The following is a 27,269-nucleotide window of genomic DNA, read 5'->3' as shown; positions in this document are numbered from 1 at the left end:
ACATTAGCGAAGAAGATGTACTACTAGCTATACATGAAGTGGACACAAACTCAACTGCTGGCCCTGATGGTTTCCCAGCAATCCTCCTTAAATCGTGTAAGCATGCCCTGGCAAAACCCCTCCAGATCCTCTTCCAGAGCTTTCTCGCAAACGGAAGACTGCCAAGCAAGCTGAAGGAGGGAATAATATGCCCAATCCATAAAGGGGGAAGCAGAGCAGATGCCAAAAACTATAGGCCTATCTCTCTGACTTCACACATCAGCAAAGTCATGGAAAGGATAATCAGAGGAAAACTGATCGCATTCCTTGAAGAAAATAAATTGCTGAGTGATACCCAACATGGCTTTCGACCAGGTAGGAGCTGCCTGACCCAGCTCTTACAACATTACGACTGGGTGTTGAGGCAGTTACTCAACAACTCAAATGTGGACGTAATATACCTTGATTTTGCAAAAGCTTTTGACAAAGTGGATCATGGTGTGATATGCCACAAACTGCGTGATCTTGGCATAGCTGGAAAACTTGGAGAGTGGTTGCATGACTTTCTGAAAGATAGAAGTCAGGCAGTAGTGGCTAATGGAGCCACCTCTATGAGAACACAAATAATGAGCGGTGTTCCACAGGGCACTGTTTTGGGACCATTGCTTTTTATAGTTGCTCTCTCAGATATGCCTTCAAGTGCCCGGATAGCCACTCTAGCAAGCTACGCAGACGATACAAAAGTCTCGCAGAAAATACAGAACTCCAGTGATGTTGCACGCCTGCAGCAGGAATTGGACTCAGTTTACAGATGGGCTGAGGATAATAATATGCAGTTTAATGCTGAAAAATTCCAAGCCCTGCGCTACCAACGTCCAAAACTGAATATTAAACTTACAGAGTACACTGGTCCACAGGGAATTTCAATCCCAGAGCCTAAATCAGTGAAAGACCTGGGTATCGACATGAGTGATGATACCTCTTTCCAAGTGCACATTACCAGAATGGCAACAAAGTGCAGACGATTGGCTGGATGGATCCTGAGAACGTTCAGAACCAGAGATAAGGAAACCATGATGATCCTCTGGAGGACATTCGTCCTCAGCCGCCTGGATTACTGCTCACAGCTGTGGTCACCCACCAGTCTGAAATTAACAGCAGACCTTGAAGCAATCCAGAGGAGATTCACAAAGAAGACTGTCTCTTTGCAACTGCTCAGCTACTGGGAAAGGCTGAAACAGCTAAGACTCTACTCCCTGGAGAGAAGGCGGGAGAGGTATGCAGTAATATACATCTGGAAGATCCTGGAAGGAATTGTGCCAAATTTTGGCATTGAAAGCTACACCAATGCCAGAACGGGACGACACTGCATAGTGCCAAAGATCCCAGCAATGCCATCGCGCTTCAGGACCAGTTACTGCAACAGCTTGGGATTCAGGGGCCCACAGCTTTTTAATATTCTCCCAAAGAGCCTGAGGAATCTGCACAAAGTAGCTGTAGGAGTTTTTAAATCAAAGTTGGACCTCTTCCTATCGAGAGTCCCAGATGAACCTACCTCGCGGCAGGAGGTGTAAATGAGGGTTGCTAAATCAAACTCCATTCTTCACCAAGTGCCACATATTGTAAGAGGCTCCCTGTAATAACAGTGTAGCAACACGGTGGTGCATCAGCATGGTCGCAGCTCTGAGCTGAAACTTAAAAAAAAAAAAACTTAAAAAAAAAAAATATATATGTGTGTGTGTGTGTGTGCGCGTGTGTGTGCGCGTGCGTGTGTGTGTGTGTGTGTATGTGAGGTGGGAGAATTCACGTTATTACTTTAAAGCAAGTTTAAGAATGTAAAATAGAACATCTGTTGGTAGGGAAGAAACTCAATACTAATGGTAGCAGCACACACACGCACACGCAAAAATATACACACGCACGCACACGCAAAAATATACACACGCACGCACACATTTCTGTGTATGAAACTTTAGAGGCGAGATATTCGTCAGCCGAATTCATTTTGTCAGTATTTCTGTTACTGTTTGCTGATATTAAGTATGCTGACGCTCACTTTAATATCTCAGTTATAGCGATTTACGCAATAATACTTAAGCAAGTCACGGAAATCAAATGGCGGTATTCTGGAAGGTGAACCGCGTCTGTAGTTGTTGCCATTGAAAATGATATTAGTCATCAACTAATATCGTTTTACTTTTAGCACATATCTGAATATAATTTAGTTTTGTATCGTTTTGATAATGAAAGACTTTCCACTGCATAACTATCATCTATCATGTGGACGCGGTGTCCTACACATAATCTAAAGTAATATATATTGAAAGTCTGTCGACTAAAGGACAAGCAAACACACTAACATAGTAAATGATAACTCTAGTTTATATTATAAACCATCTTCATCTACGTGCCAACACACACACACACACACACACACATTCTTTTATTTGTTTCAGTCATTTGACCGTGGCCATGCTGTAGTACCGCCTTTAGTCGAACAAGTCGACCCCAAGACTTATTCTTTGTAAGCCTAGTACTTATTCTGTTGGTCTCTTTTGTAGAATCACTAAGTTACGGGGACGTACACACAACATGGGTTTTCAAGCGATTGTAGGGGGACAAACACAGACACAAATATATATATATGCATACATACATACACACACACATATATATGTGTGTTTGTGTGTGTGTGTATGCTAATGGAAAGACTCCTACGGGAGGTCGAATACGTACACTATGTTAATTCTTGTAGCTAGCATAGATAATATTAGTGGGAGGAGGAGAATGGACACAATTTCCATATTGATTAAGTAATTAAAAATTAAACGAATGCTAGGAGAGAAGCGACTCTGAATGTTGGTAGGTATAGTGACGTAGGTAGCAAACGATATAATTCCTTCAGAACGACTCACCCATGTAGGTTTTTGTGTGAAAATAATTCAAAGTGTGTGTATATTCATAATGTATACGCAGACGTAGAATGAACCTAACTTCAAAATGTTGTCTTCGAAACCTCTCAAAGAAACTTCTTCTGTGGACATAAATTTACTGAGAATTTTCTCTGAGAAAAAAATTATTACAGCTCGAATCGTTTTACGTTTAATTATATAAAATAACGATATACATACATTATGTTATAGACATCGTTCAAGTCGGTATATTGATTTAAATAATGTACGTTGTGTAGATGAGATATTAATATAAATCATTAATTATTTTAAGCGCAATTAGTCAAGAAATTTCTGAAGAATACTAATTAAAAAAAATTTGGACGGGTTCATTGGATAAAAAGAAACATTTTACTCGCAGCATTGCACTTCATTAGAATAAATTCGCCCAGCAGCTCTGTTATAATCTTCCACTTATTAAAATTATAATATGAAGTCAGTGCGTTCTGTAATTAATGAACAGATTACACTTGTAGCTTATCGTTTAATAAGAAAAGTGCCAAACATTACGATGATAGTATTTAGATTCATTAGTCCTGGATGGTTTTGGCTAAGAACACAATAACGACAAAACACCGGGTGTCCCTTAAAAGTCGCCTTACGATAATTAATCGAGTGTGTTATGAATACACATTTGCTTGAAAGAAGTTCATCTCGAATGGCAGAAAACAAAAGTAATTAACCTTTTCACATTCGAATCTGTGGGAACGTTTTGAAAATGGATATGTATATCTTGGAGTAAATGATGTTTCATAGATAAAGGATGCAGAAATGAAGCGTCGGATAAAACACTTTGCGTTATATTTCCCTTTGCTCTCGGCTCACATCCGGCCCAGGTTAAGTCTACCTCTCATTTTCACGGAGCCCCATTCATAAACGAATTAGTCCAGTTTTGTAATAGGTTTCTTCATCATCATCTTTCTTTCTTTCTCTCTCTCTCTCTCTCTCTCTTTAGTAGAAAGGGTTATATTATAATTTATTGTTTATTTCAATATCTACGTGCTTGTATTTAGAAACCGTATGGCTAACTTTCTGTGAAGGAAAGGCAAATGTCCTATTGGGTACTGTGACCGGTTGACGATCATAAGTTCGTGGGTTCATTTCTTAGACAGGCCGGCGAGTTCTATCCTTGGACAAGGCGATTTATTTCGTGTTGTTCCAGTCTACTGAGTTGTAAATGAGTATCAGCTACGGGGTTGGCGCAGGCCTCTCTCCTCCAGCAGGCATATCCTGGATGCTCCACTTGATCAAGAGTGACGGGTCGCAAGGGTGCCTGTGTCTGCTTTGACTATATTCACATCTAAAACAATTACTGAAAGTGGCAGAAACGTTCGCACACCGGACGAAATGCTTAGTGGTATTTCGTCTGCCGTTACGTTCTGAGTTCAAATTCCGCCAAGGTCGACTTTGCCTTTCATCCTCTCGGGGTCGATAAATTAAGTACCAGTTACGCACTGGGTCGATGTAATCGACTTAATCCCTTTGTCTGTCCTTGTTTGTCCCCTCTATGTTTAGCCCCTTGTGGGCAATAAAGAAATAAGAAAGTGTGATACATCTTACTAATCCATACACGGTTGCGAGTGACGACTGACTGTAATTTCTCCCTTTCCATGTGATACTTCAGCATTCGCAATTCATCGATAGATCGATCAGAAATCAAAGAATAATAGATATTTAGTTTCATGGTGGGGATGGCATTTGTGATGGTGGTTGTGGTTGATTTGTGGGATCGTCTTCATTTCGGAATACCGAGATTGGTATACTTATGTGTACCAAAGTATAAAACTAAAGATCTCAAATAATTTGTGTGGCAAATCTTTCTAACAACTATCCATCTCATTGACATATATTCAACCTGAACAACGGGGAAATGATCGGTAATAATAATAATAATAATAATAATAATAATAATAATAATAATAATGATATGGTCTATTCTTTAAGTTGTTTTTTGTAGGCTGAAGTCTGTGTAGTAACATTAACTTCTTGTTACTCCATTAAGTAGTAAATGTTTGGACCAGGCATTGATCTTATGCTTAGGGATTCATCTATTTATTCTGGAGCTTTTCAACCATTGTTCCATTGCATATTAGTCCACTTTCTCCCTGAATACACTGACTATGGCGGAGGAAGGGGTTTTGTTCTTTCTCTTGATTTTTTTTCATTTGCTTTTCAAGTATGATTTTATCATTTTCCCTTTCGTTTTGCTTTTACATTTGTTCTTTGCTTTGTTTCCTTATCTAAAACCACATTCTTTTGTATAAACCAGCTTCCTAGTTTGCTTATATATTGTTCCCTTATACAACGAGAGAATATATATTTCGGCTTTAGCTTTTCTTGATCCATTATTGCATCAATCAGTCTGCATGTGTTTACTTTTAAATAGTTTTTCTAGACACAGCGTGTTTACTTTGAACTTCATCTCTCTTCGCAAACGGTTTTTTCCTTGAAGTGCATCTGATAGTTATATCATATTCCGATCGGTTTAAGGGTTTAAGGGTTTAAGGGTGATGTGTTTGAATTGAAATAGTTGTTCTATATAATTATTTCAGTTCGCTTTAACGATACCATGTACACTCATATTTCATGGAGCTTCCCTCATTCTATTACCCATGTACGCCTTCATAATCATCATCAATAATATTGTTCTTTAACTCAGGTTTCGTTGGAGTCTTGCATAGGTAGCGGGCTTGCTACCTGCATCCTACGGGACCATGGTATCTGTTCTTTTCAACTATTTAATACTTACCTCAGTTTTCTGGACGTGCTAAGGAGGCAAAGCTTCCGTAACAACTCTATTGGGTACCTTATTCCGATTTCCTTTATATTCCGCTTGATGCCTTCTGGTACAAACCCCAAGGACCCAAAAATAATTGGCACTATCTTTACCTTCTTCATTTTCTATAGTAGAAATCCAACCGAAGCCAACTTTGCCTTTCACTTTTTCGGAACCAATAAAATAAAGTACCAGTTACACATTGGGATCTATGTAATCGACTAACTCTTCCGCACAAAAATTTCAGACGTTATACCTATATTAGAAAAGACTACCATAGCTTTTAATTTTTGCTTGAACTTACTGTACTGATGAATGCTCATGTTTCAATTTTATATTTTTCTTTGGAAAAGATAAATGGATGAAGTTACCTTGGATTTTTGGTGTGGTGTGTATGTAATTGCAATTTAGGTTTCAACAGATGCCCGTTTATTTATTCAATGTCACCATGTCGTCAACACAATAGCTTCATAGAAAACTCCATGTTTTAATGACAGTAATTGTGTGCTAATTTGCATATTATAATTGTTCGGTTGACAACTGTTTAGAAATTATTAAAACATCATCGCAGCACGACAATAATTTTAATATTTTCTATCGAGAAGTACATTTATATGTGCTTAGGATATGTAGAGACTTGATATGAAAATAAAGCAAAAAAAAAAAGCAACAAGGAAAGATATCAAGCATGGGAGTAATAAGATTTTCCGGTGAAGTTTATAACTATTTTCTTGGCATGTGTTTACTGAAATTAAGTCTGTCGTAGAAAACGTTGTCTGAAGGATAATAAATTAAAACTGACATTAAGACTACATACATACACACACGTGTATTAAATATGTGTGTGTGTATACAGTCTTTTGTTTCAGTCGCTAGACTGCGACCATGCTGGAGTTCTGTCCTTGAAACTGTTTAGTCAAACAAATCGCTTTTATAACACATTTTTAAGTTTTGTACTTACTCTATCGGTGTCTTATGTCGAACCGCTTCGTTACGGGAAAGTAAACAAATCAACACTTGTTGTCAAGCAGTGTGGTACACAACATAGATGCAAACACACACACACACACACACACACACACACACACACACAAGCATACTCACGCGCACACTCGCATATACGATGGGCTTCCAAACAGTTTCCATCTACCAGATTAAGTCTCAAGACAGCTGGTTGTTCACGGTGTTGCACTGGGAACTAGAACTATGTGTTTGAAAAGCGAGCTTCATAATTACACATACACACACACACACACACACACACGTATATATATATATATATATATATATATGTGTGTGTGTGTGTGTGTGAGTAAAAATAAATACAAAAAAAGGGGTTTTGTATAATTGTGTATAGAGGAATATATTATTTTGTTTAAAAGAGTTCCAACTCTGTCTGTTCTTTATGTTTTATTTATATTCTTGTAAAATTAATGTGGGATATAGAATATGGAATATACAATATGTAATATAAAAATGGATGGTACAATGAAATAAAGTATTGAATGTCTTATTGAATATATGGAATATGTCTTATTGAATAGATGAAATATTGAGTGTTCAATATAAAGGATTAAATATATAAAGACGAATACGTATTTTCTATACCTTGTGGTATTTCATCATGGCCGGTATGACAGACTTTAACAGACTGTAATAGATTGGCTGGTTTTCTATCTTTTATACCAATTCCTTTGGACAGCAGTAGTATGTGTTTGGCCATTTTTAGAATTGATGCCAAATTTATTTTTAGAAATGATGACATTTGAGAAATTGTTTTGTGTTTTGGTTGTAGGGATAAGATTTTTAAACCCCAGTAGGTGTTGGGCTATTCTTAGAAATGATGCCAAATCTATTTTTAGAAATGATGATATTTGAGAGATTTTTTTGTGTTTTAGTTATAGGGATAAGATTTTTAAACCCCAAGTAAGATAAATTTAATCATTGTTTGTTAAGAGTGGGTTTGAATTTCTTAATAAAGTCCTTTTCTTTGCATTTTCTCTCAATTTCATTCCGGTTGTAAAGTTTATGGAATGGAAATATAATAAAAGTTTGATGACCACATGTTGCCAGATGGTTACTCAGTGGTATTTGGCGGACTTCTGGGTTTTTAATCTGTTGTCGATGCACCCGTCAGCGTTCCGATAGTGCATTACCTGTCTGGCCAACGTACAATTCTTCACAATTAGGGCATTTGATGCAGATTAGATTTCTACTTTTGCAGTTCATGTTCGCATTGGTGAATATTTTCCCTGTTTTTGTGTTCATATATGGACCGGTATGGATTGATCAGCATGTACCGCATCGGCTATCATTGCATTTGGATACAGTGAATGTTTGATTTTTGTTGCTGAGGTCAAACCTTGCCTTTGTTAATAGCTTTTTCAAGTTTTTAGGTTGTCTCTTACTGAGAGTTATATTTTGATCTGTAATGATATTTCTCAATTCCTTACTTTGTGCAAGGATCGGTAAGTTCGCTTTGGCATCTCAACAATTTCACCAGATCTACCTTTCAGCGTGCCGACGTTGAGAGTGCCAATCCTAACAGTATGGGTGTTGGGGGTGTGGGCCTGTAGCCTGGGAAGGGGAAAAGCAGTGTTGTGTACCTGAAAAGAAAGCTTGCAATTGGCAGAATTCATAAGCAAAACAGTACCTACAACCTGCAAACATTACTCGAACTTTATGCGCTACCCAAAGGTAGGGGAGGGGATGACCGAGGCTACTAGATGACTCCGGGATGACAGAGGAATGAACTTCCGGTGGAGGGGGTGGGATGACAGAGGAATGAACTTCCGGTGGAGGAGGTGGGAGGGCGGGTGTACCACCCACCAGCCAGGAGATAGACTTCTTAATCGTAGATTCTAAATATTTGAGAGACAACAATGCATAAATCGTAATTTTTAAAAGAGCAATGGAACCTAGGTAAATAGAATAGATAAGTAGCATGAATTTAGGAAGCCTTTGTACAAGGAAAGATGGCTAAGCTTAGAATGAATAAGTATGAATTTAAGACAAAAACTGAGTTCAATTGAATTTCATGGAGAGAAACAAATAAATAGTAGAGAATAGACTAAAGCGCAAAAAGGTATGAGAAAAATGTTGAGGCCGTAAATAAATAAAAATCTCTATCTTATCTGCAGCATAATCTTGGAGACTTCGTCGTAGTATGTCAGCGGAGAATAATCCAACCTTCTCAAGTAAGTGAGGGAGATAAGTAGAACTCAATTGAACTACTGACAGGCTGCATAATATTCAATAAAATAGATAATATTTGACAGCGCAGCAACAGCTTCCATAATGAAAATGTTATAACATGTTTGAGAAAACTGTATTGCCGCCCACGTTGCACCTTAGTGGTAAAAGCCAGCTTTAGACACGATAAATAGATTTGATCAGTTTGGCAGACTCCTGCCTCACAGAACTTTGGTCAATGCAATAATTTGCTTATACGCCTTCCTATTAATCAGCATGTTTATACGTTTCCTGGGCAACTACACGTCTGTATCACAATCCTCATTTACCTCATCTCCCTAAATCTTTTAATCCATCTTTGTATCCTATATCCACTCTCTCTCTCTCTCTCTCTCTCTCTCTCTCTCTCTCTCTCTCTCTCTCTCTCTCTCTCTCTCTCTATCTCTCTCTCTCTCTTTCTCTCTCTATCTATTTATCTGTCTATCTTACTCTCTATCTATCTGTCTATTTGTCTGTGGATGTACCTATCTATAGATCTATATATCTAATTATTTATACATATATGTGTACATGTATGTATATATATATATATATATATATATATATATATACACATAAACACATATATATATATATACTTACATACATATATATATAAATATACATACATATATGTGTGTGCGTGAATCGTTGTATATATCTGACTCTCTAAAGTAACTGAAACATTACACATTTGAAGTCAGTGGCCTCTCATACAATAATGGGCTTGACAGGAAAGAAAGGCATCAGGTTTTCTTTTAATTAAAAAAAAAGGCATCAAACTGAAGAAGACAGATGAGTTCATTTACTGATAGATTTCTTTCAACCTGTTGTGTGCGAGCACCCATGTTGCTCACGCTCTCTTCAAAACAATCTTTCTAAATGACAGTAGTAAATGGTGTCGTGGTTATCGACAGCTTTCAGCCCCCTCTTATATGTCCTTAGTGGTGAAGTATCTGCGTCAGTAGAGCTGTTGGATGTTAATATCTTGCTGTAACTGTTCCGAAAATCTGCCGTTACAGTTTAAAACTACGAGATGTTTTGTCGTAGCCTTTTTGGCGTTGATGTGTGAATGAAAGTATATATGAGTGTGTGTGTGTGAGTCTGTACGTGCGTGTGTGTATGTGTGTGTGAATGTGCGTAGCTTAGTTGTTAAGATTATGAGTTCGATTCCAGGCGGCGCGTTGTGTCCTTGAACAAGACACTCTATTTCACGATGCTCCAGTCCACTCAGCTGGCAAAAATGTGTTGCACCTGTAATTTAAAAGGTCAGCCTTGTCACATACTGTGTCACTCTGAGTCTCACAGTGAATTTTATTCTGGGTCAGCGTTTGTGTGGAGTGCTCAGCTACTTGCAAGTCAATTTCACGAAGAAGCTGCTTTGTTGATCAGATCAACTGAAACATCGTCGAAACACCGACGGAGTGCTAGTTTTGTGTGTGTGTATGTGTGTGTGTGTGTGTGTGTGTGTGTGTTGTGTGTGTGTATTTGTGTGTGTGCTTGTTTCCCCTGCCAAAATGTACCGTAGCCGAAACAGACTGAATGTCCAGTCAGTCATGCCAAATCGAAAGCGCCCAAAAACATCCGCATCCAGTCGTCTTGTTCTGGAGTTCAAATACCACCGGGGTGAAATTTACCCTTCTTTCTTTCGGCGTTGGATTGGCTGAACTAGTAGAGAGTCGGGAAAGAGAAGTGACATATGGTATCTGTTACTAAGAGCTTTATCCGTGACCACACTGGCACCAACTTGTATTGGACCTACAGCAGCGACTTTTCGCTTTCAGCAAGACCAGTCACAACAGGGTTAGGCTTTCATTCTTGGAAAATTTCTAGTCTGCCTAAAACATAAATCTTGCTGAATCTGCAAATGTAGAGTAGTAGAAGTCGTTGGCTAAATTAGGGTGAAGAAAGTGTGGAGAAAGGGAGAGGGAAGGGGGAGGGATAGAGAGAGAAATTGACAAAAAGAAGAGGAGAGATATATAAAGTTCGGTAGCGGGGAAGAGAAAAAAGGGGATGGCATACCAGAGAATAATACTTAGAGGAAAAGTATGTTTGAATCTATGTTTGCATGTAAAAAGGAGCAGAAAAGTTGGGGAGCGGGGGTTGTGAATTTGAAGGAGAGGATATTGTTAGTTATGCAAAATTTACTAATTTTCTTCTTTTCTATTTCTTTAACTTTTCCAGATCTGACCAAATTGTAAAGATGCTTAACATTTCCTTGAGCGAAGATGAGAGTGGCAGCGACGAAGAAAGTTTACTGAACCGATTTGCTCTCCGCTACTGGTACATCCATGGTTACCTCAGCTTAGTAGTTTGCACATTCGGCATAGTAACCAACATCGTCAATATCATCATACTGACTGACAAGAGCATGCGCACTTCAATCAACTGCATCCTTACGGGAATCGCAATTTCCGACATCCTTACCATGACGTCCTATGTCCCTTTTGCAATACATTTCTACATCAGGCACGGTCTGAGTAGAACCCCAGAGAAATATTCATACGGCTGGGTGTTGTTCTTCGTTTTTCACATCGATATCACAATGACTACGCATACGATATCAATTTGGTTGGCTGTATTTCTTGCAATGCTTCGATACTTTTTCATCATTTCAAAGGGAAAGGGCGAACGGATTCCCAATGTACAGACGACGGCGTTGATAGTATGCCTCATATATGCTGTGGCTACAGTTTTTACAATACCACATTATCTCACTAACCGCGTCGTCCTATCAACGACCACCGAAAACAACGAGAGTATATATGGCCTCAAAGATATGGGTATCGGTCGCCCTGACCCACTACTTTTTGCTGTGATTGCTTTCTGGTCCTATGCCGTTATTGGTAAATTGCTCCCGTGCGTTCTTATAACCATTTTCGGTGGACTTTTACTACATACGCTACGAGAGACCAAGCAGCGCACAAAAATACTCCGCAGTTCGTCGGTGGAACAAAGAGTGCGCCAACACTCTCGGACAACGCGCATGTTGCTGGCCATCATCGTTTTATTTCTGATAACAGAACTTCCACAAGGAATCTTCATAGTTTTGAGTAGTATTATCGATGGCTTTTTCTTCAAAATTTACTTATTACTCGGTGATGTCATGGATATTATTGCGCTAATTAATAACGCAATCAATTTCCTGTTTTACTGCACCATGAGTCAGCACTTCCGGAACCATTTCGTGGAAATGGTCCGAACTTCACTGAAAACTTGCTTTAGATATTCTTACAATAACGATGACATTGGTAAAACAACAACAACATCTATGCTTTGATAATTATTTATCACTTTTAAGATGTCGTTGTTATTTTTCTACCAATGAGAAATTATTAATTCTCTGACTACTACTACTGCTGCTACAACTACTATTTCTACTACTGCTACAACTACTATTTCTACTATTACTACTACTACTACTGCTACTGCTGCTGCTGCTACAAACTGCTATTACTACAACAACTACTACTATCTTTCTGCCATTATCAATGCTGCTACTGTTGTTGCTTTTAATCCATTATTATAGCTTCCGTTACTTGCAGTTGAAGTTTGAAAAGCTATTTAATATTTGATTGCAAATGTGAAAAATAGAAACACTCCAACCATCCAGCCAAAGGCAGGCTATACATAAATACGAGACACGCACACACAGACAGATGCACATAGACATATAAACACATACGTATTTACACAAATACTAATGAAGATATATGTGTGTGTGTGTGTGTGTGTGCATTATCATTATTATTGTCGTTGTTATTATTATTATTGTCGTTGTTATTATTATTATTGGAGTATTTCTCCTACAGGTGAGCTCTTCCATTCCTGCTGCTTCTCAGAACTTCGTCAGGGCAGGTATTAATGATTGCACTTGTTCATTGTTATTTACTGTTTAGATGCCATTGTAAGAAGTACAACCAAAAACAAAAGAGTAATAGTAAAAATCATAAGATATATAGACCTACATGACTACGTGTGTCTCTACTTATAATTTTAAACAATGATAAAATGACGCAAAAAGAAAAATGATACATAATGAACAGATAAAATACGTAGCATACACACACACAGAAATATACTCATATATACTCATATATACTCATATATACATACCCAAAATAACCTCGCCTTGGGTTTCGATTGACTTGGATATTTGGATAACACATTAACTTTTACTGTGCTTTTACTGATTTCGTGCTGATCGCTTCGGTTTATCATATCTTAATTAAGGTGGAATTCATAGGTGAGCAAATACTTATAGATTCCGCGGTACAAAAACATTCGTTCATACACATATACGCATACATAAATACACACACATATATATAATCATATATAGGCGCAGGCTGTGTTGTAAGAAGTTTTGCTTACCAACCACATGGTTCCGGGTTCAGTCCCACTCCGTGACACCTTGAGCAAGTGTTTTCTACTACAGCTTCAGACCGACCAACGCCTTGTGAGTGGATTTGGTAGACGGAAACTGAAAGAAGCTTGTCGTATGTATGTATGTGTGTGTATATATATATATATATATATATATATATATATATATATATATGTGTGTGTGTGTGTGTGTGTGTGTGTGTGTGTGTGTGTGCATGCATGTATTTGTGTGTCTATGTTTGTCCCCCATCATCACTTGACAACCAATGTTGGTATGTTTAGGTCACCGGTTCGGCAAAAGACACCGATGGAAAAAGAAACCGGTGGCTTACAAAGAATAATTTCTGGGGTCGATTTGTTCGACTAAAGGCGGTGCTCCAGCATGGCCGCAGGCAAATGACTGAAACAAAAGAATATACCGAAATAAGATTATATATATATATATATATATATATATATATAAGGAAACATGGATCATAGAACAAACATCAAATTCAAGTCAACGACTTTATGTTTCACACCATACTTCCAAACATTTGATCATATATAAATATTACCATAGTTCTTAAACATATAAAAATATACATAAAAATACAGAAGGTACAAATCTAAATGCGAATAAAATACAAATATCTAGAAAGGCCTGTCAAAAAGGTAAGTAAAAACGACTAAAAATTCATAAAAATTCATAAAAAACTAAATAAACTAAGATAAAATAAAATATCAGTCGACTAAAAATATTTCTAAATGTTTTTATTTTTTTACTTCTCTCATACAAGAATACGTCCAAAAAGTTCAATTCTTAAAACCATAGCAAGTTAGAGTCCATGAGCAAAAAGAGTTCCACAAAATCAATTAAAACACACCTATGGCCATTTCGGGAGCACACTACCGCGGTTCGATTACATTTAAATGACCCCCTCATCAAGGTGAACAGGAAACACGCACAGAACAAAACTAAAAAGTACATTTTTTTATTGCCCACAAGAGGTGTATATAGAGGGGACAAGACAAATGTGGAGACATAGAACAAAGTAAAAAAAAAAAATTTAAAAAAAAGACATGATGCAAGATGAATGATTGATGAAAATGAAAAATGGAATGAAAGTTACTCAGCTCCAACCCTGAGTAACTTCATTTTTACCTTCTATTCATTTTCTGTATTTTGTTCCTGCAAGGACGTCAAATTTGTACTCCTCCAATAGTCTTGTATATGTTATTTGCCAGGGTAACTTGTCGATGTCTAGGTTCACTTCCCATATTTTATAATCGCTTTTAAACCTTGTTAGTTTATCTTTCTGTCTTTCATTTAGAAACAGGCAGCAATGCCACCCCTACACGATGTCATATTTGTTAGTTTCTGCAGATCTTATTTCCTTCCACGATTTGATTTCCTCGCATAGTTTTCTGTTTGTGTTATCGTACATTAATGCATAATTGCATTTTTTTTTTCCCTTTTTTCTGGAGGGAGGAAAGTTTGAGGGTTTGTGTCTGTCTGTGTGTCAGAGGGAGCTGGGTAAGTTCAGTGACTGTAGGGGAGGGTGGGAGGAAGAGGGTGTGGGTGGCTGACGGGTGGGGTTCAATGTTTGATTTGCTTGCCTTTTTTCTTCTTTTTCTACTGGCTTCCTCCCATTCCCCTTCCGACTCGCTCCCTTTTTCTTCCGTTTCCGCTGGTAGTTGTGCTACTACCTCCGTTTTCCCTTCCTCCGACATTTTGGCCTGTGAAGGGCTTTTCAGGCCACATAACATCGAGGAATCTTGCCCTCTGACCCGCATTATTACATCTTCCATGGAAATCTGCTCTGGCATTTCTTCCTTTGGTGCTCGAACGACCATATATAAAGTTTGGCTCTTCCAGTTTCTGCTTTCTATCCTTGTGGCCTGGACAACCTCTATCTCCTTATTGCATGAAGGACAGCGACATTTGATGGAATTCCCTCCACACTAACCTTAACCGAACGCCTTCTGTAATACATGCACAATAGTACCACGTCTTCGTTCCTTATGATTGCTGCGTTCAACTTCGCCTATACAGCATCCTTAAACTTCACCTCTCTTGTGTCGTACTTTACCCCTTTGGTAAGATACTTTATTTCTTGTCAGATTGGGCTTAGTGCCTTCTCTATTTGGGCAGTCGTTAATACTTCTATTTTACCGGCAGCGACCGAATGCATCGTGTAAATGAGCGTGCATTCTTTTCTTTCGGCTATTATTTCTTCTGGGGGGTTCAATTCTATATTGCCCCCTTCGCGCCTCGTCATTTTTGCATAACTCCTCCATTCTTCCCATTTGACTGTATACTCTTTGCATTTTGAAATTTCTGCAAAACTTCTATTCTCTCGTAGTACTTTGTTCGTTCATTCGTTTCGCTCGTTCGTTCGTTCCTTCCTTCGTCCGTACGTACGTACGTCTAAACGTTCACTCGTTTGTTCGTTTGTTCGTTCACTCTTTTTTTCGTTTGTACGTACTTACGTTCGTTCGTTCATTCGATCGTTCGTTCGTTCGATCGTTCGTTCGTTCGGACCTACGTACATTCGTTCAATATTTCCTGCCTACGTAGATACGTACGTAGGTATGTACGTTCGTTCGTTGTTTTGTTCGTTAGTTCGTTTTATCTTTCGTTCGTACGTACGAACGTTCGTCCATTCGTTCGTTCGTTTGTTTGGTCGTTCGTTCGTTCTTACGTACGTACGTGCGTTCGTACATTCGTAGTACGTGCGTTCGTTCACTCGTACGTACGTACTTACCTTCGTTCGTTCGTTCGTTCGTACGTACGTACGTTCGTTCATTCATTCGTTCGTTTGTTTGTTCGTTTATTCGTTCGTACGTACGTTCGTCATTCATTCGTTCTTTTGTTCGGACGTACGTTTGTTCGTTCGTTCGTTTGCTTCGCTCGTTCTTTCGTTTTTTCGTTCTTTCGTACGTACATTCGCTCTTTCGTTCGTTCTTTTGTTCGTTCGTTCTTTCTTTCTTTCTTTCTTTCTTTCTTTCTTTCGTTCGTTTGTTCATTCGTTCGTTCGTTCGTTCGTTCGTACGCTCGTACTTTCGTTCGTTCGTTCGTACGCTCGTACTTTCGTTCGTTCGTTCGTTTGTTCGTACGCTCGTACTTTCGTTCGTTCGTTCGTATGTTCGTCAGTGCGTTTGTGCTTTCTTTCCTTTGTACGTACGTACGTACGTTCATTCGTTCGATCGTTAGTACGTTCGTTCGATCTTTCGTTCATTCGGTCGTTCGTTTGTTCGTTCGTTCTTTCGTTCCTTCGTACGTACGTTCATTAGTTCATTCGTTCATTCATTCGTCCGTTTGTTCATTCTTTCGTTCGTTCGTTCGTTTGTTCATTCTTTCGTTCGTTCGTACGTACGTTCGTTTGTGCACTCGTTCGTTGTTTCGTTCATTCGTTCTTTCGTTCGTACGTTCGCTCATTAGTTCTTTCTTTCGTTCGTTCGTTCGTTCGTTCGTTTGTTAGTTTGTTTGTTTCGTTTGTTCCTTTGTTCCCTCGTTCGTTCTTTCATTCGTTCGATTGTTTCGTTCGTTTAATGGTTTCATTCGATCTTACGAACGTACTATGTACGTACGTACGTACGTACGTTCGTTCGTTCGTTCATTTTTACGTATCTACGTTCGGACGTACGTTCGTTCGTTCGTTAGTACGTTCGTTCATTCGTTCGTTTGTTTCGCTCGATCGTTCGTCTTTTCGTTCTTTCGTACGTACATTCGTTCTTTCTTTCGTTCTTTTGTTCGTTCTTTCTTTCTTTCTTTCGTTCGTTCGTTCGTACTTACGCACGTACGTAATTACGTACGTTCGTCCGTTCGTTTGTTCGTTCTTTCCTTCGTACGTACGTACGTTCATTCGAAATAACAATCGGACGTACGTACGTACGAACGAACGAACGAACGAATGAATGAATGAACGAACGTACGTACGTAAGAAAAATAGAACGAATGGACGTACGAAAGTACGTACGTAAGAACGAACGAACGAACGAACGAATGAATGACCGAACGAACAAACGAAAGGACGAATGTATGTATGTACCCAGGTACGAACGATCGAACGAACGAACTAACAAACGAAAGAACGAACTAATGAACGATTGAACGATCGAACGTACGTACGTATGTATGTAGGCACGAAATATCCAACGAACGTATGTACGTCCGAACGAACGAACGAACGTAAGTACGTACGAACGAACGAACAAATGATCGAACAAAGGAATGAACGTTATTACGTACGTACGTCTGGACGAAGGAACGAACGAATGAACAAACAAACGAAAGTACAAACGAGCGAACGAAAGAACGAAATAACAAACAAAAGAACGAACGGAAAAACGAACGAACGTACGAACGGAAAAACGAACGAAAGAATGAACAAACGAACTTACGTCTGTACGTACGTACATACGTTCATTTGTACGTACGTACTTACGTTTGTTCGTTCGTTCATTCGTTCGATCGTTAGTACGTTCGTTCGTTCATTCGTTTGTTCGTTCGTTCTTTCGTACGTACGTACGTTCGTTCGATATTTCGTGCCTACGTACGTTCGTACGTTCGTTCGATCGACTGATCGTTCGTTCGTACCTACGTACGTTCAACCGTTCGTTCGTTCGTTTGTTCGTTCGTTAATTCTTTTGTTTGTACGTACGTACGTTTGTTCGTTCTTTCGTTCGTTCGTTCGATCGTTCCTACTTACGTACGTACGTTCATTAGTTCGTTCGTTCGTTCGTTCGTTCTTTCGTTCATTCTTACGTATGTACGTACGTACATACGTACGTTCGTTTGTTCCTTCTTTCTTTCGTTCATTTCGTTCGTTCGTTCGTACGTATCTGCGTACGTTACTTCGTTTGTTCGTTCGTACGTTCGTTCGTTTGTCCGTTCTTTCTTCCGTACGCGCGTACGTTCGTTCGTTCTTACGTATGTACTACGAACGTACGTATGTTCGTTCCTTCCTTCGTTCGTACTTACGTACGTACGAACTTACATTCTTTCGTTCGTTCATTTCTCTCGTTTGTTAGTTCGTTCTTTCGTCCGTTATTTCGTTCATTCGTTCGTACGTTCGTTTCTTTGTTCGTTCGTACGTACGTACGTTCATTCCGTCTGCTGGACTCACGTACGTACAAACGTTCATTCGTTTTATCGTTCATTCCTTCGTTCATTCGTCCTTTCGTTCGTTCGTTCGTTCGTTCGATCTTACGTACGTACGTACATTCCTTCGTACGTACATACATTCCTTCGTACGTACGTACATTCCTTTGTACGTACGTACGTACGTACATACGTACTTACGTTCGTTCTTTCAATCGTTCGTTTGTTCGTTCGTTCACCCCATAAGTACTTACGTACGTATGTACATACGTTCGTTCGTTCGTTCGTTCGTTCGTCTCTTTGTTCGTTCGTTCCTTCCTTCGTTCTTTCGTTCGATCGTTCGTTTGTTCGTTCGTACGTACGTACCTTTCTTCGTTCGTTCGTACGTACGTACGTTCGTTCGATCTTTCGTTCGTTCGTTCGTACGTTAGTACGTACTTTCTTTCGTTCGTTCATTCGTACGAACGTATTTATGTACGTACGTACGCTCGTTCGTTCGTTTGTTCGTTTGTTTGTTCGTTCTTTCGTTCGTTCGTTCGTTTGTACGTACGAACGTATGTACGTACGTTCCTTTGTTCTTTCGTTCGTTCGTACGTACGTAGATACTTACGTACGTTCGTTCGTTCGTTTGTTCGTTCGATCTTTCTTTCGTTCGTACGTAAGTACGTACGTACGTACGTACGTACGTTTGTTCGCTCGTTTGTTCGTTCTTACGTACCTACGTTCGGACGTACGTTCGTTCGTTCGTTCGTTCGTTCGATCGTTTGTTTCGCTCGTTCGTACTTACGAACGTAAGTTCTTACGTACGTTCGTTCGTTCTTCCGTTCGTGTGTTCGTTCTTTCTTTCGTTCGTTCATTCGTACGAACGTATTTACGTACTTACGTACGTCCATTTGTTCTTTGTTACGTGCGTACGCTCGTTCGTTCGTTCGTACGTACGTACGTACGTTTGTTCGTTCATTCGTTCGTACGTACGTACATGCATACGTACGTTCGTTCGTTAGTTTATTCGTTCTTTCATTCGTTCGTACGTTCGTTCGTTCATTCGTTTGTTCGTTCGTTCATTCGTTCGATCGTTAGTACGTTCGTTCGTTCGTTCATTCGTTGTTCGTTCGTTCATTCGTTCGATCGTTAGTACGTTCGTTCGTTCGTTCGTTCATTCGTTTGTTCGTTCGTTCTTTAGTACGTACGTACGTTCGTTCGATATTTCGTTGCTACGTACATACGTCCGTACGTACGTTCGTTCGTTTTTTCGTTCGTTCGATCGTTCTTTCGTACCTACGTACGTTCAACCTTTCGTTGGTTCATTCGGTCGTTCGTTCGTTCGTTCGTTCGTTAATTCCTTTGTTTGTACGTACGTACGTTTGTTCGTTCGTTCGTTCTCTCGTTCGTTCGTTCGTTCGTTCGTACTTACGTACGTACGTTCATTAGTTCGTTCGTTCGTTCGTTCATTCTTACGTGTGTTCGGACGTACATACGTACGTTCGTTTGTTCCTTCTTTCTTTCGTTCATTTCGTTCGTTCGCTCCTTCGTACGTACGTTCGTTCGTTCGTATGTACGTACCTTCATTCGTTCGTTCCTTCGTTCGTTCGTACGTATCTGCGTACGTTCGTTCGTACGTTCGTTCGTTCTTTCGTTAGTTCGTTCGATCCTCCATACGTACGTACGTACGTTCGTCCTTTCGTTCATTCGTTCGGTCGTTCGTTCGTTCGTTCTTACGTACGTACGTACATACCTTCGTACGTACGTAAGTACGTAGTTCGTTCTTTCGGTCGTTCCTTCGTACGTATGTTCGTTCTTTCAATCGTTCGTTTGTTCGTTCGTTCGTTCGTATGAACGTACTTCCGTACGTACATACGTAGGTACGTTCGTTCGTTCGTTCGATCGACCGTTCATACGTACGTACCTACATAAGTTCGTTCGTTCTTTCGTTCGTTCGTACGTTCGTACTTTCTTACGCTTGTTCAATCGTTCGTTAGTACGTACGTAGATACGTTCGTTCGTTCGTTCTTTAGTTCGTTCCTTCGTTCGTTAGTCATTCTTACGTACGTACATACGTTCATTTGTTAGTTCGTTCGTACGTACTTACGAACGTACGTACGTTCGTTCTTTCTTTCGTTCGTTCGTACATTCGTACGTTCGTACATTCGTGCGTTCGTTCGTTTGTTCGTACGTACGTAATTGCGTACGTACGTACGTTCGTTCGTTCGTACGTTCGTTCGTTCTTTCTTTCGTTCGTTCGATCTTTCGTTCGTTCCTTTGTACGTACGTTCGTTCTTTCGTTCGTTCGTTCGTTCGTACGTACATTTGTTCTTTCGTTCTATCGGCTGTACGTACGTACGTACGTACGTTCGTCTGTTTTACGTTTGTACGGACGTACGTTCGTTCGTTCTTACGTTCATTCGTTCATTAGTTCGTTCGTGCATTCGTTCATCCTTACGTACGTATTTGCGGCCGGAACAACAAGCCTGAAGCCGTAAGTACGAAACAATGGCGACAAAACAAGCTCCACAACGTAAATTTATACCCGCCGACTCAACAGCGTGCCTAGCGCCGCAAAAACATGCCCAGATCCGCAATTCCGTATTCCGAACCGTAAATACCAGTCGATGTCCGTTTATACGTAACTTCGGCAGTATGTGCGCTGATGATGCTATAAGTACGTACTTACGGCTGAAACAACAAACCTGAACACGTAAGTAAGAAACAATGGCGATAAAAAAAGGCTTTACAACTTAAATCTGTACTCGCCGACCTAACAGCGTGCCTAGCGCCGCAAAAACATGCCCAAAGCCGCAACTACGTATTCCGTGCCGTAAATACCAGCCGATGCCCGTTTATACGAAACTGCGCCAGTATGTGCGTCGCTGCTGCTATAAGTACGTACTTGCGGCTGAAACAACAAACCTGAACACTTAAATACGAAACATTGGCGACAAAAATAAGTTCCAGAAAGTAAATCTGTACCCGGCGACGCAACAGCATGCCTGGCGCCGCAAGAACGTGCCCAAAGCCGGAACTACGTATTCCAAGCCATAAATACCAGCCGATGTATACCAATATGCACGTATATGTGTATATATCTTTGTGTTTGTTCCCACCGCATGACAACTGCTTTTGTTTTACGTTCACGGGACTTAGCGTTTCGGTAAAAGAGAAAGATAGAATAAGTACCAGTCTAAAACGATTTGTTTGACTAAACCCTTCAAGCTGGAGCTGCAGCATGGCCTCAGTCCAATGATTGAAACAAGTACAAACATGTCTGATTCTCAGAAGTTAAAAGTTTCCGCTTAATAAATAAAACAACCAAAACTAAACCTAATTGTTCCAACATTTTATTTCATTTTGAGAAATAACCGTTCTCAGTATAGTTTAATGCAAAGAGAGAGAGAGAGAGAGAGACAGATAGAGAGACAGATAGGGAGAGAGAGAGAGAAAGAGAGAGAGAGAGAGATAGAGAACCCTTGCTAACGATTAATTCTACTTTATTAAATTTTTCATTTATTTTTCTATGTTCTGTAATAACATACAGAATTATAAATTGCCATATAATTGAAAAAAATATTAAAAAAAGCATCGTCAATGAATCAGAACTCTTTAAATTTGCTTTCGGCATACAATATAATACGTATTTACAATTGCATGAAAATTACTTACTAGACATTTTTTCAGAAGTTCCTTTAACAACTTAAACAATTAGTTTTTATGTAACCATTCAACGAAAGCAGTTAATATGTAAATCAAAATATTGAGAATCAAAATTATACAATGCCGACAGCAACCATACATAAATAAAAACTAATCACATACTGCTACAAAAATTGACAAAATTGATAAATATATTTGAAAAGTATGTTAGATTAAAAGAGTTTTAAGAAAGAGTTTCATGACAAATTTTTGAGTTTTTTGTTTATTCCATGCACACAGTGAATCAAAAAACAAATTTGCACCGCTGCTACCAGATAGATTTATCAGATCGAAGCCCTTTCGTTGCAACTCAAGACCTTCTTAATCAAATGGTTTCAGAGAGCACTGACGAACCTCTCAGATGAATTAATTGACCAAATGATTAATCAAACAATAAGTTAACTAGGAAGATATTTTTAAAAAAATGACTCATAATAACAGGTGTTAAATAGAGCCAATGCGTGTCTCTTATTTGCATAATGACTCTCCAAAGATAAAAAGAAAAACGAACAAATATTTATTCAAGTGAATGGTTGAAACTGAAAGATTAACGAGAAAAGGACTGTTACGTATTCCAGAGCAAATTAATGGAAATGTGAGTATAAAATGAGACAATACATTTAGAGAATTTTTATGTAATAATAATAATAATAATGTTAGTAAAGATAATGGTTTCATATTTTAGCACAAGGCCAGCAATTTTGGTGGGGTGAGGATTCAACCAGGACTTACTTTATCGACCCCAAAAGGATGAAAAGCAAAGTTGGGGGGGGGGGCACTTAAACTCTGAAGCCTCTTTCCATCCAGCTTTCGCTACGTCAAAGGTGACGCAAATGAGTGTATGTCTATGTTTGCCGGAGACTTCGTAATCACTTAGAAAACGTAGGGTACAAGTTACCAAACCCTACTCGCTCGCCAGTTACAACAGACTGAATTACATTACTATTTAGAATGGTCTCTGAATCAAAACAAGCGTTTAATAGAAGCATTAAGCCTATTAAGAACGTTATTAAAACCAAAACTGTATCTGGCTGCTATTTCTATCAGCCTGTTGCATCACAAAGAGTGTACCACTTTGCTAAGGGTCTGTGATTAAAACAAAATAGCTGAATGAGACGAAAGGAAGACGTTTGCAGAAAATTAATGGTTAACGAAATTATTAGACACAACAATTTTTAATTGAATATCATTGATGAATAACTATTGAAAAATGAAGTACAACTTAGTTATGCATAAGCGAGTAACACTGGCAGAATCGCTTTTTTCGGTTCGGTAGCGGAAGTGAACAGTAATGTTAAAAAAAGTCAAAATACATTTGTGAAATCCGATGGCATGTATTTAGAAAGTGTAACAACAACTAGAACAACGACGATGACATTACCAACAACAACAATAATAAATATTATTATTATTATTATGATTATCATTATAACGTATTGCATTCTTAGCTACTTGCACATACTGACACAGCGAGTTGCAAGCAACAGTTATCTGTTGTGAAGATCAATGAATTTGGTGGTGATTGGGAATTATTTGTGATCTTTTCAAGCGGAACTGACGTCAGTTGGCTACTATAAAATTTACACAACAGTGACACTAATTCCATTCAAAGGAAACCGGAAATCCTCTCAGAAGAAAATAACGCAGAAAAACAATTTTTTAAAAATTAAAAGTAATATACATATACGCGTGTTATGTGATGTGTGTGCGTGTATACATGTATGTATGCATATATGTATGTATATATAATATATATACATACATATATGTATAACTTCATATATTTAATAAGTCAATGGTCAGATAAATAGTATAATAATAATAATAATAATAATAATAATAATTTATCATTATTATTATTATCCTTATTATAACAATAAGTATAATAATAACGATGATGATGATGGATTTGATACGAGTCCAGATGCTATGAGCTGTTGTAATCAACTACCTGTGTACAGATAAATTCTAGTTATATAAAAGCAATACAAAATAGCAACACAGAATTACTCTACATTATCGGGTTGTTGAAGTGAATGATTCTCGTCAAGTCACAAAATAAGCATTATTTTTTGAACATGGTCGATGAATTTTTACTTATTTTATATCACAACTAGTGACCAATAGTGTTGGCCAATAGTGTCTGACAGGTGAATCTCTGATCCACTTCATTTCTAAGAGCGTGGGTGCTAAAAGAGTATTCGCAACTCAGGGCTACCTCAGGGTACTTCGTCTGTAAAGTACTAGTTTATTCGGCTTCCTCGCAGACATCTGTAACCTTTGACGGCATATATATGGGAAAACTGGTTTGAGGGTTGAATTTGCATGTACCTTAAAATGAATTGTAGCTTATTCTTAATCGTTTTTAAACAGAACTATTAAAATCCTATAACGATTTCATAATTTTTTTTTTTTTTGCCAATGGTAAGTAAAAAAAATTTTAATTGAAAGGAAAAATTCCTTAACGATAAAACAATGTTCGAATATATAATATTCAACTGACTTCATAATGAAATTACATAACGAAAATTCAAATTTATATTCGCTTCACAGTAATAAGAAATAGTGAAAACTCAAATATTCGATAAATTTCAGAGAAATAATACATATATAAAAACATACATACATACATACATACATACATACATATATATATATATATATATTAGTATCATCTGCTCCATACACACAGCTTATCACAGTTTAGTAAACATTTGTCCAACTTTCTACAGACAACCTTCTAATTAACAACACAATATTCTCACACATCAACGAGAAATGCAAGTGTTTCAAACTTCAAAAATATTCAGTGAAATCAATTTAACCCCAAAACAAAAACAAAAAGCTAATCACTACCATAGATTCTGTCGTACATACAATAATTATAGTATGTATTCAACAAGGCAACATAAAATGCAACCTCATTTATATGTAAAAAATAACGAATCTCATAAAAAGAAAAACAGCAACAAGAACAATACACCAACACTGGACACATTCGAAATACAACTCGGCATCAAACATCTAAGCAGGAAAATGGTAATAAAAAAAAATATCATTAAACCACAGAAAAATAGAAAATGTGAGGAGCTCTTGTATCCGACACGAACTATAAAACTACTGGTAAAGCACTGAATAGACAGAAGTCTGCAACATCATCAGCAGTATCGACATCATCATCTATAACAACGGTTACATTAGAATCCATGTGGCGATTATCATTGCAAATGATATCGCCACACAGCAACACCAGGTTCGTATCAGATAAAAACAGCAAGAACACGAACTACAACAACGTGTCTATTCGTTTTTCATACATTCTGGCAGGTTCGAATATGTTGATTGCTATTGCAGCTACTCCTTTTAAACGATGTGTGTTCGTCAATGAACTGCATGTTTGTTTTTTTTTTTGTTTTTTTTTAACAAACTTCATCTAAACGGAGATGTTCTTCAAAGTTCGAGGGTCGGCTGCAATTTTAGGCGTAAGAGAATATGTTCACAGTGCACCTGGTATTAAAACACCTGAAAGTAAGTCATACGCAAGCGAGACAACTCACATCAGGTCCCCTACTCAGAGCGACAGATATCAATCCTTTGTTACTGTTGTGACTTTTTAATGCTGCCTACAGCCCAATCTCTCTTTTGTTTATACTTTTAAACTTAGAGTAAGATATCTGTATTATATGCAAACTGGTTTCAGTTTTCTATAGGCTAGAAATACTGTAACACAATGTTTTGGTATAAAAGAATACTTAAAAGCAAGATATTCAAGAAACCGCACACAATGTCCAAACGTTTTTCAAAAAACATTACGGTAGTGTTTTGTGTTTTATATAATGTACTATTCTTTAAGATTCAGTGTATTAGCTTCCTTAGATACAACAACTAATGGAAAACGTACTATTTAATGATAGAAGTGTAGCGGTGGTAACAAGGTTATCTCACTATAATATATGACCGCCGCACTATGGTATTCTAGTTACATATGTCTAATATTTCTCTGTGTTTGAAATTTAAATACCACCGAGGTCAACTTTACCTTTTATCCCTCTCACACAAAATAAACACTAATCTCGTTTGCTCTTCTTTTGCAAATACAATCCAAGCCTGATTTATGTATGCTTCCATGAAGACGATCATAGCGGTCTTCTTTTTCACTCTCTAAAGCAGTTTTATGCAAATGAGAGAATTAGAAATCGATCGCATAACTCCTGTGGGTTTTTACCGTCGAAACCTGCTTGCATAATGTAGAGTATGAAAACTATTGGTTTCCGATAATCCTGACAGCCTAATCTTTACTCTCTTCGCTCAAATTGTGTGACGAAATATTGGATGTAATTCTAATCAATTTGATCCGAATCCACAGTAACAATTCTGAAGCATGATTTCCCGTAATCCTTCTGATCCAAATTTAACTTTCAATGATTTTATTCCAAGATTACATTTTACGCCAAAACAGGTGGATTTCAACAGTAAAGGAAGTAAAAAGAAGAAACAAGAGAGAAATATTTTCACACAGTATTCTTCTTCCTCCTCCATCACCTCTTCCTTCTTCTTCTTTGTTCTGACGACATACCATACCTCCATCAAACTACAAAAGTAGTTGAATTCGAAAATATTTCAAATTCAAATGTCTGTTTCAAATAAAGAATATAATCATCGTCCCTTAGAGCTAACATTTTTATCTTCTACAAAAGGAACGTGATTCCGCTTTTATCCATCTTTTTTCTATATCAAAAGTTATGAAGTCACAGATCTAAAAATTAATAATTACTAAACAAAAGCTACAAACTAATATTGCTTCATCGATTTAAAAAAAAAGTTCTTTGGTATGTTGGCTGAGACACAGATTACAGAAGGAACAAAATGTTATTGAAATTCAGGTATCCCGTACGTTATAGTAAATATTAAAGTATGATTACAGGATACAGATTGTAATCCCGCCCCTATGCAAACTCGGAGAAATTTTACCACTTTTAAACTCTAATACCATAATGTGTATATATGCATAAAAGATAGATATTTTCTTGTAAATAACGTCTGACGAACACTTGAATGTATCGGCCGCTCCTCCCCTCCTTTTCTATATATTGTCGTTTCATAGAGTCTACCAATTAATTTCTTTCAATAGTCTTGTCATACTGTCTATATTTTTGCTAACACTTGTCCACCT

At 38.1% G+C, this 27,269-nt stretch overlaps 1 protein-coding gene across 4 annotated transcripts in view; it reads left to right on the top strand.

Moving 5' to 3' along the window:
• The window catches only part of LOC106871701 (G protein-coupled receptor dmsr-1), a 269,255-nt gene extending 256,346 nt beyond the window's left edge, over positions 1–12,909 (top strand). For all 4 annotated transcript variants that reach the window (XM_089341139.1, XM_089341140.1, XM_052976691.2 and 1 more), the window contains one exon: positions 11,122–12,909. In XM_089341139.1, the coding sequence (XP_089197265.1) occupies positions 11,141–12,217 (1,077 nt within the window). In that variant the 5' untranslated portion in view covers positions 11,122–11,140 and the 3' untranslated portion in view covers positions 12,218–12,909. The remainder of the gene's footprint in view (positions 1–11,121) is intronic.
• The last annotated feature ends 14,360 nt before the right edge of the window (positions 12,910–27,269 follow it).

This window comes from Octopus bimaculoides, chromosome 24 (assembly GCF_046866305.1).
Source record: "Octopus bimaculoides isolate indiv1 chromosome 24, ASM4686630v1, whole genome shotgun sequence".
In the NCBI taxonomy this organism is placed as follows: Eukaryota; Metazoa; Mollusca; class Cephalopoda; order Octopoda; family Octopodidae; genus Octopus; species Octopus bimaculoides.
Note: the sequence above shows the minus strand (reverse complement) of the source record. Positions and strands in the feature narration are given on the sequence as shown.